We start from the raw sequence: 17,298 nt of genomic DNA, 5'->3' as shown, positions 1-17,298 counted from the left end.
CACTGAATTACAAAATTGACACGTACTACTGCATGTATGGAAAGGCTTATGATTACCATTATGTAGTGGAGGCATATTTTCATATCATGGGTCTACAAAGGGCTTGCTTAGGAATACTTGTATATAAAACAGTCCTTTCAAAATCTTCTCAAGAACAGTGATTTGTTGAATTGATATGATCCCTCAGAATGAAGAAACGAAGAGGGTCTCAAAGTATTGTGAAGGAATATGTATAGGTTCATGTATGTGGAATCATTGAAATTCTCTTTGAAAAAATGATAATGCTACGACTCTTTAAGTTGAACATGCAAACAACATTAGGTTCCAGATCTGTCAAATTTTGGTCCTTTTAATTTGTGGGGCCCCGGTGTTTAAGATAGATGTATACTTATTTACAGTAACACAGCCATGAAGATAAATAGTGCTGTCTACATCAGGAATCAAAATGCAGTATGAATGTACACACCAGTATACATTTATTAAATACCCATAGCTTTTTCTTGTGTCAGAATTGTTCATTTCACAGTGTAATCTGATTTTCTGAATCACCACAGTTTTAACGTTTTCATTGAAATTGTTAAACAACATCACAGACAAGTTTGAGCACACAAAGAATAATTTCACTTCAATATTTTTTGTTTTTACAATCGCAAATTAGTTTCTAATCATCAGAATATGATTGTCACACACCAACACATACTCTCCTTACAATAATTGTCACATACTTTTCTTACAATGATTGTCAAATACTAACACATACTTTTCTTACAATTATCACAGCCATTACAAAGCTCAAAAAGACAATCCCGACACGAGGTGGGGATTAAACGAGGACTTCAACGTGGTGTACTCGGACGTGGAGGGAGAGCTAACTATAGGAGGGGTATTCCTGAGGCTATTTATAGCTAACCCGGGCTGGGTGCTGAGGAAGCCCAAGGAATTCCTTACCGAGCTGATGGAGAAGTGGACCCACATCATCAGTATGCAGAATACTGATGTAAGAAAAAAATCAATATTCAGTATATATTGTGTGTGTACTAATTTTAGCAGCTAGGTTTCAAATTTTAGCAGTGAAGCAAGAGCACCAATTTATAGTTATGCTAAAAATGAAATGCTTTATTTTCCCATTCTCATACACAGAAGTGCTGTAAAATTATCATTAATATGTCAAACAGTGCATCAGCTTTGACTGCACCAAATATTAATTACTACAGAAAGATTAGTACTTGTGCAGTAACTGGGCTTGACATCGTGTGAAAGATAGATCACATGACATCGTGTGAAAGATAGATCACATGACATCATGTGAAAGATAGATCACATGACATCGTGTGAAAGATAGATCACATGACATTGTGTGAAAGATAGATCACATGACATCGTGTGAAAGATAGATCACATGACATCTTGTGAAAGATACATGTAGATCACATGACATCGTGTAAAAGATAGATCACATGACTACCTAGTTGGATCGATACCCTGTGAATTTGGAGAGAAAAAAATTCTCATTTTATTTTTGACCCTGAATGGATGAATTCAGAGTAGAAGAAGTTGTTTTTAAATGTATCTAGCCTGAAATAGCAAGCAGGGAAAATTTTCTGGTATACAGTATTGGTATCGGTGAAATTATGAGTGCACAAATTTCAGATTCATGCCAAAATATCAATCTTTATACATATTATACAGAGAGATATTGATATGTCTTTTGTAGAACGACACTTTAGAAACCGTGACGACATTGATATGTCTTTTGTAGAATGAGACTTTAGAAACCGTGACGACATTGATATGTCTTTTGTTGAATGAGACTTTAGAAACCGTGACGACATTGATATGTCTTTTGTAGAATGAGACTTTAGAAACCGTGACGACATTGATATGTCTTTTGTAGAATGAGACTTTAGAAACCGTGACGACATTGATATGTCTTTTGTAGAATGAGACTTTAGAAACCGTGACGACATTGATATGTCTTTTGTAGAATGAGACTTTAGAAACCGTGACGACATTGATATGTCTTTTGTAGAATGAGACTTTAGAAACCGTGACGACATTGATATGTCTTTTGTAGAATGAGACTTTAGAAACCGTGACGACATTGATATGTCTTTTGTAGAATGAGACTTTAGAAACCGTGACGACATTGATATGTCTTTTGTAGAATGAGACTTTAGAAACCGTGACGACATTGATATGTCTTTTGTAGAATGAGACTTTAGAAACCGTGACGACATTGATATGTCTTTTGTAGAACGAGACTTTAGAAACCGTGACGACATTGATATGTCTTTTGTAGAACGAGACTTTAGAAACTGTGACGACAGGAGTGGTGTGTTTATTCTCCTCTCAGCCAGCGTTGTTGGACCAGGTGCCCTCCCTGGGATACATTCCAAAGATCTTCCAAGCGATGAAAAATCGCAACGATGCTGTTCCTAAGGCTGCAATTCAAGTCGTCCACCAGCTAGCTAATAATGAGGTCAGCTTCATTTAGGGATATTGAGTATATAACGGTTCATTCCATCCAAATGTTACTTGAATCAAAACCTTGACGTGATGTTTGATACGATGTGTTCTCCTGATCAACAATACAATTGCAGATATCTAGTTAATTTACTTCTACTTTGCTTAAAATATACAGTAAATCACCTTTATTTCATGAGACCTTATATCCATGTGGATACAGTGCTGTATTTGTTCATGAGACATAACTTTTGCACATCATTATTTATTAATGTATGTAAGAGTTTATTCGCGAAAACTAAATTTTCAGGGATCGACATTAATGGTTATCCGATTGCCCGAGGCAAGTGAAAACCAAGTTCGAACAAGTGAAACTCAATACACACTTACACATTTGCCCTAAGGGGCAAGTGATTATTTCAGTAGGAAATGTGATTATTTTGATTGGTTGATAAATATTAAATATCCGAAAATAAAGTCCAGCTCTATATTTTTGTTTTCTACAGAATTGTTGAGTTTTTAGGCCCCTTTTTCGTAGATCGTAACGTTTCTGATAACGTAAGTCACATAACTCTCCGACGTACAACTTATCTTAGCTACATGTGAGAAAATGGCGGCTTCACAGCTGTCTCTCGAAGTGACATTCAGGAAGACGATTTCTAAAAGAAAGATAATGTCAAGAATAAAAAACATTTTTCAATTTATAAAAGTGACTTTTAGGCAGCGTGACAATCCTAATTTACGGGTTTAATTGATACTGAAAGCAGATGGTCCGTACCTTGTGTCAGAAATTCAGCACTATTGCCATTATTTTGCATTTTCTTACCTGTAATACAATTTACAGAATTGATAGCATCTATACACATTTTTTATTAAGTTATTGACTAAAAAGTAATTTGTTACACCTTTGAAACCTTTTATTTCCAATTTTCAATTTTAATCATATACTCATATAAACACATCACTGCAAGTGTACATCCCTTGTCCACTTCTTAGCAGTGAAAAGATTTATTTCCCTACCTTGGCCACTGTTATTTTCTTATTCCTAACTTTTACATTTGGGGTTTGTCTTGCCATAAATTACATTCGATTACAATAATGTCCCAGGGTTAGGCAACCCAGCCTTTGTATAATTCACAGTTGTAACCTAGCTTTTACATTTGGTAGACAGGGCTATTCATTGATTGTGGTCGACCCCATAAATGGAGATAATTAGAATTACTAGTTGAAAGATGTATTGGAGTAAAAATATTTTGGACAACAAAGTTTTTCATTTGGACAAGTGGAAATTTGAGTTTACTTGCCCAAAGGGCAAGTAAGACAAAAAGTTAATGTCTATCCCTGATTTTCACTAAAGGTTAATCTTATGAAATTACAGGTATACCGGTATAATGTTCTCACGAATATAATGTGATTTACAGTCAATAAATGCTAGTCTTGTGAAATTACAGGTAATATATATAAATGTGATTTACAGTACGTATTGGTGTGTCGGTTCTGAATTTACTACTTCGTTGCCTGATCTCACGTGTAATGTGTATGTATATAAAAGAAGAGCTGAGTAAAAGGCACGGTCTTATGGAGCAGTATCTACACATGATTTAGTTGGTCATAGTTATAACATCTAAATAACCAAAATACAAATATTGACTAGAGAAAAAGAAACAGAAATCATGGTGTGTACTTTATGTACAGTATTGTCTGTCAGAACTATCTGATATTGTTTGACAGTGTACAGTATTGTGTCTGTTAGAACTATCTGATATTGTTTGACAGTGTACAGTATTGTCTCTGTTAGAACTATCTGATATTGTTTGACAGTGTACAGTATTGTCTCTGTTAGAACTATCTGATATTGTTTGACAGTGTACAGTATTGTCTCTGTTAGAACTATCTGATATTGTTTGACAGTGTACAGTATTGTCTGTTAGAACTATCTGATATTGTTTGACAGTGTACAGTATTGACTCTGTTAGAACTATCTGATATTGTTTGGCAGATTTGCATTAGAAGTATGGCCCAGGTGGAGTGCATCAGTGCGGTGATGGTGGGAATGAAGGCCAGACGGGACCAGATTGCCCTGGCAGCAGAAACCCTGTACAAGCTGTTTGACAAGGGGGAAGAGGAACTGGTGTCTCAGGTAGTGAAACTCATTATTGGATTAATTGGCAATAAACACAGTGAAACTCCTCCATAACAGCAAGCTGTTAGACTGAAGAAAATTACCAGTTTACTTTTGAGGGTTTTACTGAAAATGGACAATAGGTGATGAGTTATGTCCCTTTCCAAAGCTTATGTTGTTAAATGTCATGCTATTGATTTTTCTATGGATGATATTTGATTTTTAAGAAAAACTTACTCAGAGTATGACAGCTTTTTGCATGTTCACCAATTGTGGAAGGTTTTGGTGAAGGAGGATTTCATACGTTTGATAACATTTAGTGGTTTTTTTAACTGGCCGTTGTGCAGTTCTCAAGGTGGCCAATATTATGAGAGCTTCTGTATATTGATTATGGAATGCATAAGCCTTTGGCCAGAACTTTCAAAATTAGCCGATTTAGAGGGGGACCAGTTTTTTTTAGGAGTTTTACTTTATTTATGAAATATGAAACATAAATAAGACAGTACACTATTTAAATTTTCGTCCTTCAAATTATAAACTATGCATTTGTATGGATATATCTATAAAATTGTATGTCAATGAGAGTGTAGTTTTAGAAATCCATGAAAATTGGCCACAATTACAATCTAATTAAGATGAGATCCTATGATCCACTCATCTACTATCGCTACACATTGGCCACAGTGAATAATAAGTTATTCCCAGCAGTAACAGCAAATACAGAACCTGTAACTATTAGTAACTAAATAGCTGTTCAAGTTACAAATGAATGAAGATGTACATTTAAAGATAAATGAAGTACAAGCTCGCTAATGACTTGATTAATAACCTGCTGAATGAAATACAAACTCGCTAATGACTTGATTAATAACATGCTAAATGAAATACAAACTCACTAATGAATTGATTAATAATCTGCTGAATGAAATACAAACTCGCTAATGACTTGATTAATAACATGCTAAATGAAATACAAACTCGCTAATGACTTGATTAATAACATGCTGAATGAAATACAAACTCGCTAATGACTTGATTAATAACCTGCTGAAAGAAATACAAACTCACTAATGACTTGATTGATAACCTGCTGAAAGAAATACAAATTCGCTAATGACTTGATTAATAACATGCTAAATGAAATACAAACTCGCTAATGACTTGATTGATAACCTGCTGAATGAAATACATACTCGATAATGACTTGATTGATAACCTGCTGAAAGAAATACAAACTCGCTAATGACTTGATTAATAACCTGCTGAATGAAATACAAACTCGCTAATGACTTGATTAATAACTGACAGGCCATTAAGACAGACCTGGTCCCATTCCTGCTGAAGCTGTTGGAGGGAGGACTTGAGACCCTAGACAAACCAGCAGCCACAAAAGCACAGATCGTCAAGGCCCTCAAATCCATGCAGAGGTCATTCCAGTTTGGTGAACAGGTGAGCGCATTTTCAAGATAAGATAACTAGGTACAGTGTATATTTATGTTATCTCTATAGAGTTACAGGTGTATCTTGATTTCAGTAGTTTAGCACTGTGTTACAGCTGATTACACATATTGTATGTAATGTGATATATTCAGTATTTTGTAATCTACAAATCACACATATTGTATGTAATGTGATATATTCAGTATTTTGTAATCTACAAATCACACATATTGTATGTAATGTGATATATTCAGTATTTTGTAATCTACAAATCACACATATTGTATGTAATGTGATATATTCAATATTTTGTAATCACACATATTGTATGTACATGTAATGTGATATCTTCCCAAATTTGGAATCAACACTTCTATTATTGAATATGCAATAGAGGCTGCATTCAGGAAGATGTCCATATATAGGTCAAGGTCATGACCTTACAGTAAGGCCATTGATCATTTAGTTTTCTAGTTTGTTTTGTTTTAAAATGTTTATGATGACAAAATATTTTTTTTCCAGATAACAAATATTTTAGACAAGTCACCTGTTTGGAGGGAATACAAAGACCAGAAACATGACCTATTTATATCTGACACACCTATTGCTGGTTACCTGACAGGTAAAAATTTTCTTTCTAGTTCTCAAAAGTCCCATTTTAAAGTACATGTATGAAGTCCTATGTTAAGTTTAGACAGACAGTTCTTGTGTAAAGTTTTGGGTTTTTCTTTCACTCCGGTCTGAGATTTTTATGTAGTATTGTAATGCATTCATGTATTTATGTTTTTGATTCTTGCCAATCTCCACGTTGATTTCGAGAACCTTTATTTGCATGAAAGATATAAACCTTTATTGTATTGCATTTGTTTCCATGATTTTTCTAGAATCTTCCACAGGTAATGGCATGAAATATCCTGTCTGGCTCTTCTATATCTTATTCTTACTATTTGTTAGTTTTTGGTAGAGTTTAGTACATGGCACATTTTAAACTAGTAATATGTTTGTGTGTGTGAAGTTTTGTTACTAGCACAGAGAATTTTATTTGAGTGAATTCCATTTCCATTTAGTTTGTGTTTAACAAAGTAAAAATTACCCAAGATATTTTCACACTAATGATGCATTAAGTACCATTCTTTGTTTTACATGTATTGTCTTCACTTAATGGCAGACTTCTCAAGTTGAACACTAAAGACACAGATAAATTCTACATAACTTCCACATTGTACCCTTATAAAGACACAGATAAATTCTACATAACTTCCACATTGTAACCTTATACCTTTTCTGTGGGTAATTCATATTTTCTATAAACTTTAGTTTTTACATTAATTCCTCACAGTCTGTCTGTCCGTCTGTAGTCAATCAGTTGTGTGGACTTTTCCCCTTATGCTTTGAAGGTTTAGTTTTGATACGTTTTCACAGTTGCGGCCTTTTGAAAATTGATTTTCCTGTTTGTTGGGTACACAAATGATTAGAAGCAGAGTACAAAACATGAAGTGGGTAGTCAAGTTTATTGATAAGTACCATCTACTAAGTCTGCCATTTAATTTTTTGTTTGGTTTGTGAATTTACTCCTTTTTGTGCATTTCTGATGTGACATACCTCTGGAAAGTCAGATGCGAGGTTGTAAGGAAAGACGACTATGCAAGAGACATCTGTAGAGAATCACGGTCATGTACAAATTACCATTAGTTGTCATCTAGGGGTTAGGGCACTTCCAAATCAGAAGGTTCATTTCTCAATCCCAGCACTGCATCAAACATAAAATTACTGACAGGTCCTCTGATGATTACTCCAACATTGTAATGGTGTGAATGGAAAGTTTAGAAATTCGGACTAATTCTACGTATATCATTTGGGCTTGTTATATTGCATGTTTGTTTTTCCATCACAAGGCAATATACAAATATATTGGTTTGGATGACGGTATATATGGATCATTACAGAGGCAGCATGTGCACAAGGAATTTCTCGTTTCATTACAAACCTCCATTAAATGGTTATGTCCTTGTCATGGTTTTGGACATTCTGTAGACATTCAAGTTTGTACCTTGCTGTATCAGACACGTGAAGATAATTACCTAGATTTTTCCATCATAGTCTTTTAAATTACTTTGGAATAGCAAGGGGAACATTGTTTTGTGATTAACTGGTGACTATAAAAGGTAGCTTCACGAATGACACTATTCAGCCGTATAAATTTTCCAAAACTTCAAAGTCATGGCTTACAGGTAAAGGGCGCATTAATTATCAACAGGGTGCATGTCCTCTACTTGTCTCTCGTTATAATGTTGTACTCCTAATGACTTTTGTATCGTGACTTCATAATCTGCAACTTTTACTGATTTCGAAAATTCTTGAAATTGTGTTAAATATGCGAACTTTTAAAGGCTTTTAATAAATTTTCGTGTCCTCACTTCTGATCCAATTTTTATAATTACAAGTCTTATAAAGGGATGATTATTATTTGTTTTAACAAATTGGATCAGGGGCTGGGGTGATATAGATATTGATTTTAAAATATCAAATGAGATGCCTTATTTATTGACTCATAGATGAAATCTAACAAATGCGACTAAATTTTGTCATTTGTGAACATCTTTTGGGGAAATTAAACATGCATGCTTACAAGATATGTGTACCATTTACACAGACTGATGATGCATGAAGAGCCAGTCTGCTTTACAAGTATATCAACAGTGAGGTGCAGATCTTTTTTTATTTTTATGCTGAGCTTTCCTTTATTCAGATCGTTTATACCTCTTGACGCATTCCTTCAGATATCCACCCATTGCTAACATCAGTCAGCCCTTAATTAAACACCTGGTGATACGTAGTGTTTGAAAAACAATATCTATGTATGTGTATACTTACAGTGTAACTAATTGGTCTCCACCCTAGATCCCCAGGGCAAAGACATGTTAAATTTCTAGATGGGGGTATTTTCTGTGAAAATATTGGGTGGAGGGGTGTATAATTGTAGAAAAATTCTATAATTCTTACCATCATTAGTAACATTGGTGTATTGTGAGCTCAACCAATACTCTCAATACATGTAATTATGAAGTGATACACAAATTAAAGCACAAAACTGTCCATAGAATGTCATTTTATACTGGTGAGAATTTTAGAATTATTAAGACTAGACTTTCTATAGAATCCTCCACTCAGTGCTGTATTTGTTTTCCAGGCCCTACAGGACCAAGCGTGGCCGGATATCTGACCGCTGGAACTCGCTCCACCATGCCTGATCGACCGCCCCCTGTCGATAGACATGATGATCTTATGAACTGAGAGTGACCAGTCACAAATTACTACAATGTACTGCCATCATTGGATTCAAGTACAGTGCTTAGGGGGGGAGGGGGGCTCCAAGAGAGGTTACCACGGTAATGGATTGGTGCAGGACATTTTTTAATGTAATTTTATTGTATCATGTACATGTCAAAAGCAATTTGCTTTCTGCTTCCTGTTTATGGATAAATGTTTGTTTCGTCAGTTGGTGCTGGATGAGGTGCATGTCCACTGATGGTAATGTCTTCTGTATTAATTGACCATTAATCACAAGATGAATTTAGTGACTATACAAGGTCGAACAATCCGTGGAACTGGTTTGGTTTTGCCTGGGATGTCCTTGGATTTTTTTGTTGATATTATTTTGAACAATAAAGAGGGTATTTGTAGAGTGTATATTTTTTTTCTAGAATAAGTTTACTGATAGATAGTGCTAAGTAACCAATGTAACATTAAATAGTAGTGGATTTTTAGAAAAACAGATGTCAGCAGATTTATTTGTCCATTGATATGTGTACTGTGATTGAATATTTTTATTTTTTTTTGTTGTATTCATTAAATTCAATTTGGTTTTTTTTTTTTGTTGTTGTTTCTTTGGTTAATTGAATTTCTATAATTAGGATAATATCAAAGTGTCTGATATCTGTTGTGGGTTATTGTCTCCAGAAAATGTGCTTACCGTTAACTACCAGAAGGCAAACAAACTGTGAAAAAATATTTGTGAAAGTTGCTTTTTCTTTGATTTGTAATCAATTATCAACCTTACAAAAAAAATATCTGTAATTCAATTTCTAAGGAGGTTACTGTAATTCCTAATGCCAATCAGATTATGAAATGGTACTTTCAAATTGGGTTTATAAATGAATATTAAATGGTGCACTTATTGAAAGTGGGAGTAGCTCAGTGAACTTGTACAAAATTTGAAACTTGCATAGATGACAAGTGGAAAGTGAAAGTACCCCAGTGATTATATATATACATAATTGATAGAAAGTTTAAATTGATAGCTTCATCGTCAATGCCAACTATTTTTTAAACATTGCAGTGTATATATTTATCATTTTATTTGTTATATTCTACTCATGTTGAGAACAAATCTAGATTGAACTATGTGTATTGTAGTGTGTATATTGTGTTTACTAATAATGCATTAGTGTTGAAAATTCTTGAAATTTAGAAATAAATGTAATATTGCAATAGTCCTCATCAAAAACCATGTTGCAATAGTTATGAAAACTCACCAGATTGTCGCAATATAAATGCAATTTGTAATATTTGTAATTGAAAAGACTTTTATTCACTGCTTGTTTTTGTCATGGATAAACCCAACAGGGAGAACTTGTGGTTAGTGTGCACACATCTGCATGATTTACCCAGGGGTAGGTCAATCGTGAATAAATCATTTAATTAGTAGAATATATCATGAAGCTTTATTTCAATGCAGCATTACGAGTTTCACCATCATCATCTTCATATCGGTATAATACAAATGTCATAAAAATGTCATAATACTGGCTGACTGGACAAACTGTCCTGAGCCACAGAAAACTGTTATCACTGTCTCTCTGACTGTCATTAACATTGTTATCATTAAAGAATCAAATACTTGATCTGTTTTATTTTCTGTATCTGTAGCTTTGCTATAGAATCATAGTTAACTTTCAACTGGTCTTACATGTACTTCTTGAGACTGTAGCTTTCTGAGGATTGCACTGCATTAACAGCAGGTCATGAGATAATTTGTTTGGGGAGGTTGTCATTGATATTATAGAGTGCTTTCATTTTTCTATTTCAACATGAATAGATGTGCAGATAAAATGAAAAACTCCTGCACCAGGTCAAATGCAACGTTTCTACCATTTTTCATAAAACTATTTTTTTTACCTCCTCAATATTTTTTAAGAGTTTTTAATTAGTAAGATTCCAGAAATATGTTTAAATTTTACATTGCAGTAATATTACTATACCTCAATATGAAGATTTTTTTGTAAATTTATGAAATAGGTTTAAATATTGCAGTAAAATTACTATACTTCGGCCTGGTGGATAGATCACCTAACTAGTCATGCAAGGGTCCCAGGTTTGATCTAAAAATGGATCCAAAGATTTTTCTTCCCTTCTTTGCTGCAATAATTTAACAGTGTCCATATATACAACCTTCTGTTATACATTATACATGTAGTTGACTTCACAACCACAGATGTAAATCTATAACACATCAAGGTGGGTTTTTTTTTTCAGAAACAAGATCAGATGCAAGTGAATTGTACCTGAAATGTCAAAAGAATATTTTTATATTATGGAGAAACGTTGCGTGTGACCTTGTGAACTATCTGCAGGGGGGTCTGTACCTTTGCTATACATGTAGTTAAAAAACCACTGCTACCTGTGGAGAGGTGTCACAGCTTTGTCATGTAATTGGTCAAAGGTTTGATGTAATCCAATTAACTTCTGACTATAATTACACGAGCGTGACCATCACGTTTTGTTCTTTGTAGGAATCAGTCCCTAGGGGGTCAATAATTTAACTGGGAGAGAAATGGTTACTCCATCAGCAAGTTGTCCTAGAAGAAACAACATTAACTGGCTGTCCTTCATTCAATGAATACAACTAAATACTATATGCTAATACTAAATATTGATAGTATTTCTGGGATTTGTGATTGAAATTTTCATGCAAATATTTTACAAACATGTTTTTGAAAAAAGTTTATTAAATTAAATTTTGCACATGATGGAAATAAATCTTTCGGGGAAATTTTATTCACTGGATAAAATAAAAAAGGTAAACTATTGTTGGTCAAAAAGTTTATATTTTCCATAGATAATCAATATATATTTCTGATTAAAAAATGTCAAGGGCAATAATGCTGGTACAAAGTATTTCCTCAATTGTACATGTACTATGTATGTTCATTGTACAATGATTTTCCCAATATCCACAATTGATTTATACATATTTATAAATTAGCACTTTTTCTAAACTGTTGACATTAAAAATTGTCATTTTACCAAGTTTTTATCTATTCTTACTCTGTGTTACAAAAATTTTGATTTTCTTATGTTGATCCATACTTCTGGTTTTTTAGCTCTTCTGAGCCAAAGGCTCAAAGAGCTAATGCTATGGCCATTTGTGCGGTATGCGTAAACTTTTTAGAAAAAGGGCTATAACTCAAGAACCCCTTGGCCAATTTTTTTCAAATTTGTTAAAGGGTATCATTGGCCCAAGGGCTTTCATACATACTAAATAGAGGGATGTGACCCTTTAACAAGGGGAGATAATCAGGAAAATACAAACAAAAGTAGTGGTTGCTAAAAAATCTTCTTCTCAAGAACCACAGGGCAGATTATCACCAAACTTACACATAAGGATGAGGATATGTTGTAGATTAAAAATTGTTCAAGGCATTACCCTGGGGCAAAGGGCGTGGTCTCAAGGTCACTTCAAAGTTGACCTAAATTTATAAATTTTTTAAATTCCTTAAATCTTAGATATTTTAGTCATTATAAGGACTAGGATCATCAAATTTTGACAATTGATGCATCTTAGAACCTTGTGTCAAGTTGTCTCAAAAGTAGGTCACGGTGACCTACTTTTTGAATTTTTCAGGTATTTATTTTAAAATTAATTTTGATGCATATCTTGGACACTTTGAAGCCTATGATCATCAAAACTTGTCAGTTGGTGGATCATGGGACCTTGAAATGAGTCAACTGAAAAATAGGTCACCGTGACCTACTTTCTGAATTTTATGGCTTATCATTTATAGATATATTTTAAGTTGTTATTTCAAATACCGAGAGGTTTAGAATCATCAAATCTTGTAAGTTGATGCATCTTGAGGCCTTGAAACATATCTATAAAAAAGTAGGTCACAGTGACCTACTTTTTGAATTTTACAGATATTCAAATTTCACATTTTCAATTTTAGATGCATATTTTGGGCACTGTAAAACCTAGGATCATCAAACTTTGTCAGTTGATGCGTCTTCAGTCTTCGGTTTGTGTCGACCAAAAAGTAGGTCACCGTGACCTACTTTTGGCATTTGACAGTTATATTTATATATTTCAGTCACTAATTGACCTACAATCATCAAACTTTGGCAGTTGATGCATCTTGAGTCTACGGAGTGTGTCGACCAAAAAGTAGGTCACCTTGACCTACTTTTGGAATTGGACACCTATATTTATATATTTCAGATACTATTTGACCTACAGTCATCAAGCTTTGTCAGTTGATGGGTCTTGCATGTTCGAAGGGTTTCGACCAAAAAGTAGGTCTACTTGACCTACTTTTGGAATTGGACACCTATATTTATATATTTCAGATACTATTTGACCTACAATCATCAAACTTTGTCAGTTGATGGGTCTTGCATGTTCGGAGTTCGCTGACCAAAAAGTAGGTCACCATGACCTACGATTGGAATTTGACAGCTATATTTCAATATTCAGATACTAATTGGCTTAAAATCATCAAACTTTGTCAGTTGATATTTCTTGGGTTCTCAAAATGTGTAAACCAAAAAGTAGGTCACATTGACCTACTTTTTTGAATTCTTAGGATTTAACTAAAGATTTAGAATACTAAGAGGCTAAGAATAGAAATGGTGGGGTTGTACAATTTATCAGAAGAGCGATTCTAGGCCCTTGGGCCTCTTGTTTGTTTTTTTTTGTATGTCTGACATCTTTAAAATGGTGGCAACATACACATTTTCTTTGGTTACTAATTAAATTTAACTAAATTGAGTGGAAATTTATATAGTTATAACTATGCGCTATATCTCATGAAGACTTGATAGCTGTAACCCCCATATATACATGTATAGTCTTTCCAAAATGTCGCATACCTTGACCAACAAATCTAAACTGGAATGCATATTCATAGGAGACGTCACCATTATGGAGCGCCAAATTAACATAAACTCAAATAATTGAAGATATCTTCAATTATTTGAAGATATCATCAATTCATTTGATGCGCGCAACAATTGAATTAAAGATCTCTTCAAATAATTAATGATATCTTCAATTCTGAATTATTGCGCGCATTAAATGAATTGATGATAGCATTAATTCTTCTGCTGAATTGATGCGCGCTTTAATTGAATTGATGATCTCTTCAAATGAATTAATGATATCAACAATTGAATTGATGCGCGCTACAATTCAATTGAAGAGAGCAATAATTGATATAATGCGCGCATTAAATCAATTGATGAGAGCAATAATTGAATTGATGCGCGCATTAATTCATTTGATAAGAGCAATAATGGATTTAATGCGCGCATTAATTGAATTATTGCTCTCTTCAATTGAATTAATGATATCTTTAATTCATTTGAAGAGAGCAATAATTCTTTTAGAGAGAGCAACTAAATAATTAAAGATATCTTCAATTCAACATATCCACAATTGAATTAATGATCTCTTTAATTGAATTGTTGCTCTCTTTCAAAGAATTGATGCGCGCATTAATTCCTTATATAAAAGCATTGTAAATAATTAAAGATATCTTCAATTGAATTAAAGAGATCATCAAATTATTTATACCGAGCTCTAAATCAATTATTGCGAGCAATATTTCTACGAAATTAATGCTCTCATCAATTGAATTGAAGAGAGCAATATTTGAATTAATGCGCGCATCAAATCTATTATTGCTCTCATTAATTCAATTGATGCTCTCATCAATTGAATTGAAGAGAGCAATAATTGAATTAATGCGCGCATTAAATCAATTATTGCTCTCATTAATTCAATTGATGTGCGCATTAATTCAATTGATGAGAGCAATAATCGAATTGAAGCGCGCATTAATTAATTTGATGAGAGCAATAATTGATTTAATGCGCGCATTAATTCAATTAAAGAGAGCAATAATTGAATTGATGATATCTTCAAATAATTGAAGATATCTTCAATTATTTGAGTTTATGTTAATTTGGCGCTCCATACACCATTGCCGGTGAAGGGCTGCAAAATTTAGGCCTACGATCGTAGCTTACGGTTTTTGCGGTCGCATCCAGCCCCCTTAAATAGTTGCCTCTTACGACAAGCAAGGGGTACTGAGGACCTATTCTAACCTGGATCCCCCGAGGAGGGGGGGGGGGACTGAGGACCCATTCTAACACAGATTCTCACGGGATGGACATTACTTGTAGAGCTATAAATGAAACTAGATGGAGTAGAGGCCTTTCATAGTGTCACAATTTAGGATCGTATTACTTTCAACTGACCTTTGAACCACTTGTCGAAAGCCACTAAACATTTCCATTTGGTAAATGTAATAGTAACTGGCTACTACATATGTATGTGCCTTGAAATTTAGTAGTGATTTTAAATTTAATTTGTATTACGATTGAGGCAATAGTAAATCTCGGCTGAGATTCGACTCGGCTCACACACAGATATCTAATATATATTATCCTGATTGATATAAATATTTATTTATTCATCATATTTGTGGGTTTTTTTTGTGTCTAAAGTCCCATTATTTAATATCAATTGATACAATTCTAATTTCACCCTCATCGATCGTCAGCTTGATCCGTATCCCTTGATAGTGAAATTGTTTAAAACAGTTCGATGCACCCTCGGGGGCTAAGCCCGTTTTGGGCCCGAACTCTGATATCATAAACATATTTATGGTATCAGAGTCCGGGCCCAAGACGGGCTTAGCCCCTGTGTATATGGTATCAAAGTTCGGGCTCAAAACGGGCTTAGCCCCTGTGGATGCACCCTTCAGAAGTTGTACATTTATTAAACGAAAGTGACAAATCGCATATATGAAATAATTCTTTTTAATCTGTTACCATGAAAACAAAGTTCGGTAGGTAATCATTTTATTTGCTTTTATAAATGTTTATGATCCAAATATTTAAAGTCAATTTCCTACTGAACATACTGATATGCAACATGACTTGGTTGGCTACGTGTTAAAATATCGCAAACCTTACCTTAAGTGTTGAATGACAAGCATGAAGAATTATAGAACATCGGATACTTGAAAACAATTCTTATGAAAAAAATTTCATCTAAATCTCATGTAAATTTTTGAAATCTATTCAGCTTACTTTGCGCTAGTTACGCGCGTTATTTTTTGTCTGCACATGCATGTATTTGAGTGTTAATTTGATCTTATTAATCATAAGCTTTCAAATTAGTAATTCAAAATCATGACATCATATTTTTATACCTGAATCTATCATTAGAATTTTATATCAGTTATTTGAATTCTTGATTTGACATATTTGAACTATGTCAAATCTTAAGTAGTAATATGTATATTACAAGAATTCCTTTATATTTTTTTTATATCAATAATTCGAATAGTTGAAATCAATAAATCCTAATGAGTTTTTATATGCTTTCAACAATTTGATTTATCATCTAATATGCCTGGCGTTCGTGTACAGGAAATAGGCACATCCCTCCTGTGATTTATGCCTTCTTAATTTTACTGCCCCCCCCCCCCTCCCCCCGCAGTATATTATATTCAAAATAATATCTATAATAACTCATTTAAGCTTGGGTCAATATATCAAGAAGTTTTAAAATTCCCCTTTTGTAAAATCGTAGATCCGCCTCTAACACATGTCTATAGTAATTTCACGTAGAGAGACGGTTCCAAATCTGGCTAACTGTATAACAGTTAAAAATAGCTTCATTCTTTATGGTAAAAGCGAACATCAACTGATTCATGGGATAGTAAACTATGATTACTACTAATTAATTATCTTAATTATTACGGTTTTATCGATATAAATAACTTTGATGAAAAGACTTTAGACACATCTGATTGCTGATAGTGTTCAGATTTAGAATAAGTGATTCCTTATATAAAATATAACGGGAATAACTATAAACGAGTATATATACTGAGATTTTATTCACATGACGCATCACACAGACATCTATAAAACTGACAACAAATAGATGCAATCTTTTATATAACAATCTTATAACTATTTTATAT

General features: G+C 33.6%; 1 protein-coding gene across 7 annotated transcripts in view; it reads left to right on the top strand.

The window, feature by feature from the left end:
• Positions 1-10,927, top strand: part of LOC125682299 (dnaJ homolog subfamily C member 13-like) — a 54,300-nt gene extending 43,373 nt beyond the window's left edge. For 4 of the 7 annotated variants that reach the window (XM_056155218.1, XM_056155220.1, XM_056155221.1 and 1 more), the window contains 7 exons: positions 781-997; positions 2,300-2,479; positions 4,463-4,603; positions 5,894-6,034; positions 6,548-6,647; positions 6,910-6,921; positions 9,216-10,927. In XM_056155218.1, the coding sequence (XP_056011193.1) occupies positions 781-997; positions 2,300-2,479; positions 4,463-4,603; positions 5,894-6,034; positions 6,548-6,647; positions 6,910-6,921; positions 9,216-9,319 (895 nt within the window). In that variant the 3' untranslated portion in view covers positions 9,320-10,927. The remainder of the gene's footprint in view (positions 1-780; positions 998-2,299; positions 2,480-4,462; positions 4,604-5,893; positions 6,035-6,547; positions 6,648-6,909; positions 6,922-9,215) is intronic. The other 3 variants (XM_056155223.1, XM_056155219.1, XR_008800201.1) reach the window with 2 other exon arrangements.
• The last annotated feature ends 6,371 nt before the right edge of the window (positions 10,928-17,298 follow it).

This window comes from Ostrea edulis, chromosome 2, assembly GCF_947568905.1.
Source record: "Ostrea edulis chromosome 2, xbOstEdul1.1, whole genome shotgun sequence".
NCBI lineage: Eukaryota > Metazoa > Mollusca > Bivalvia > Ostreida > Ostreidae > Ostrea > Ostrea edulis.
The sequence above is the reverse complement of the archived record's forward strand: the minus strand, read 5'-3'. Positions and strand labels throughout refer to the sequence as shown.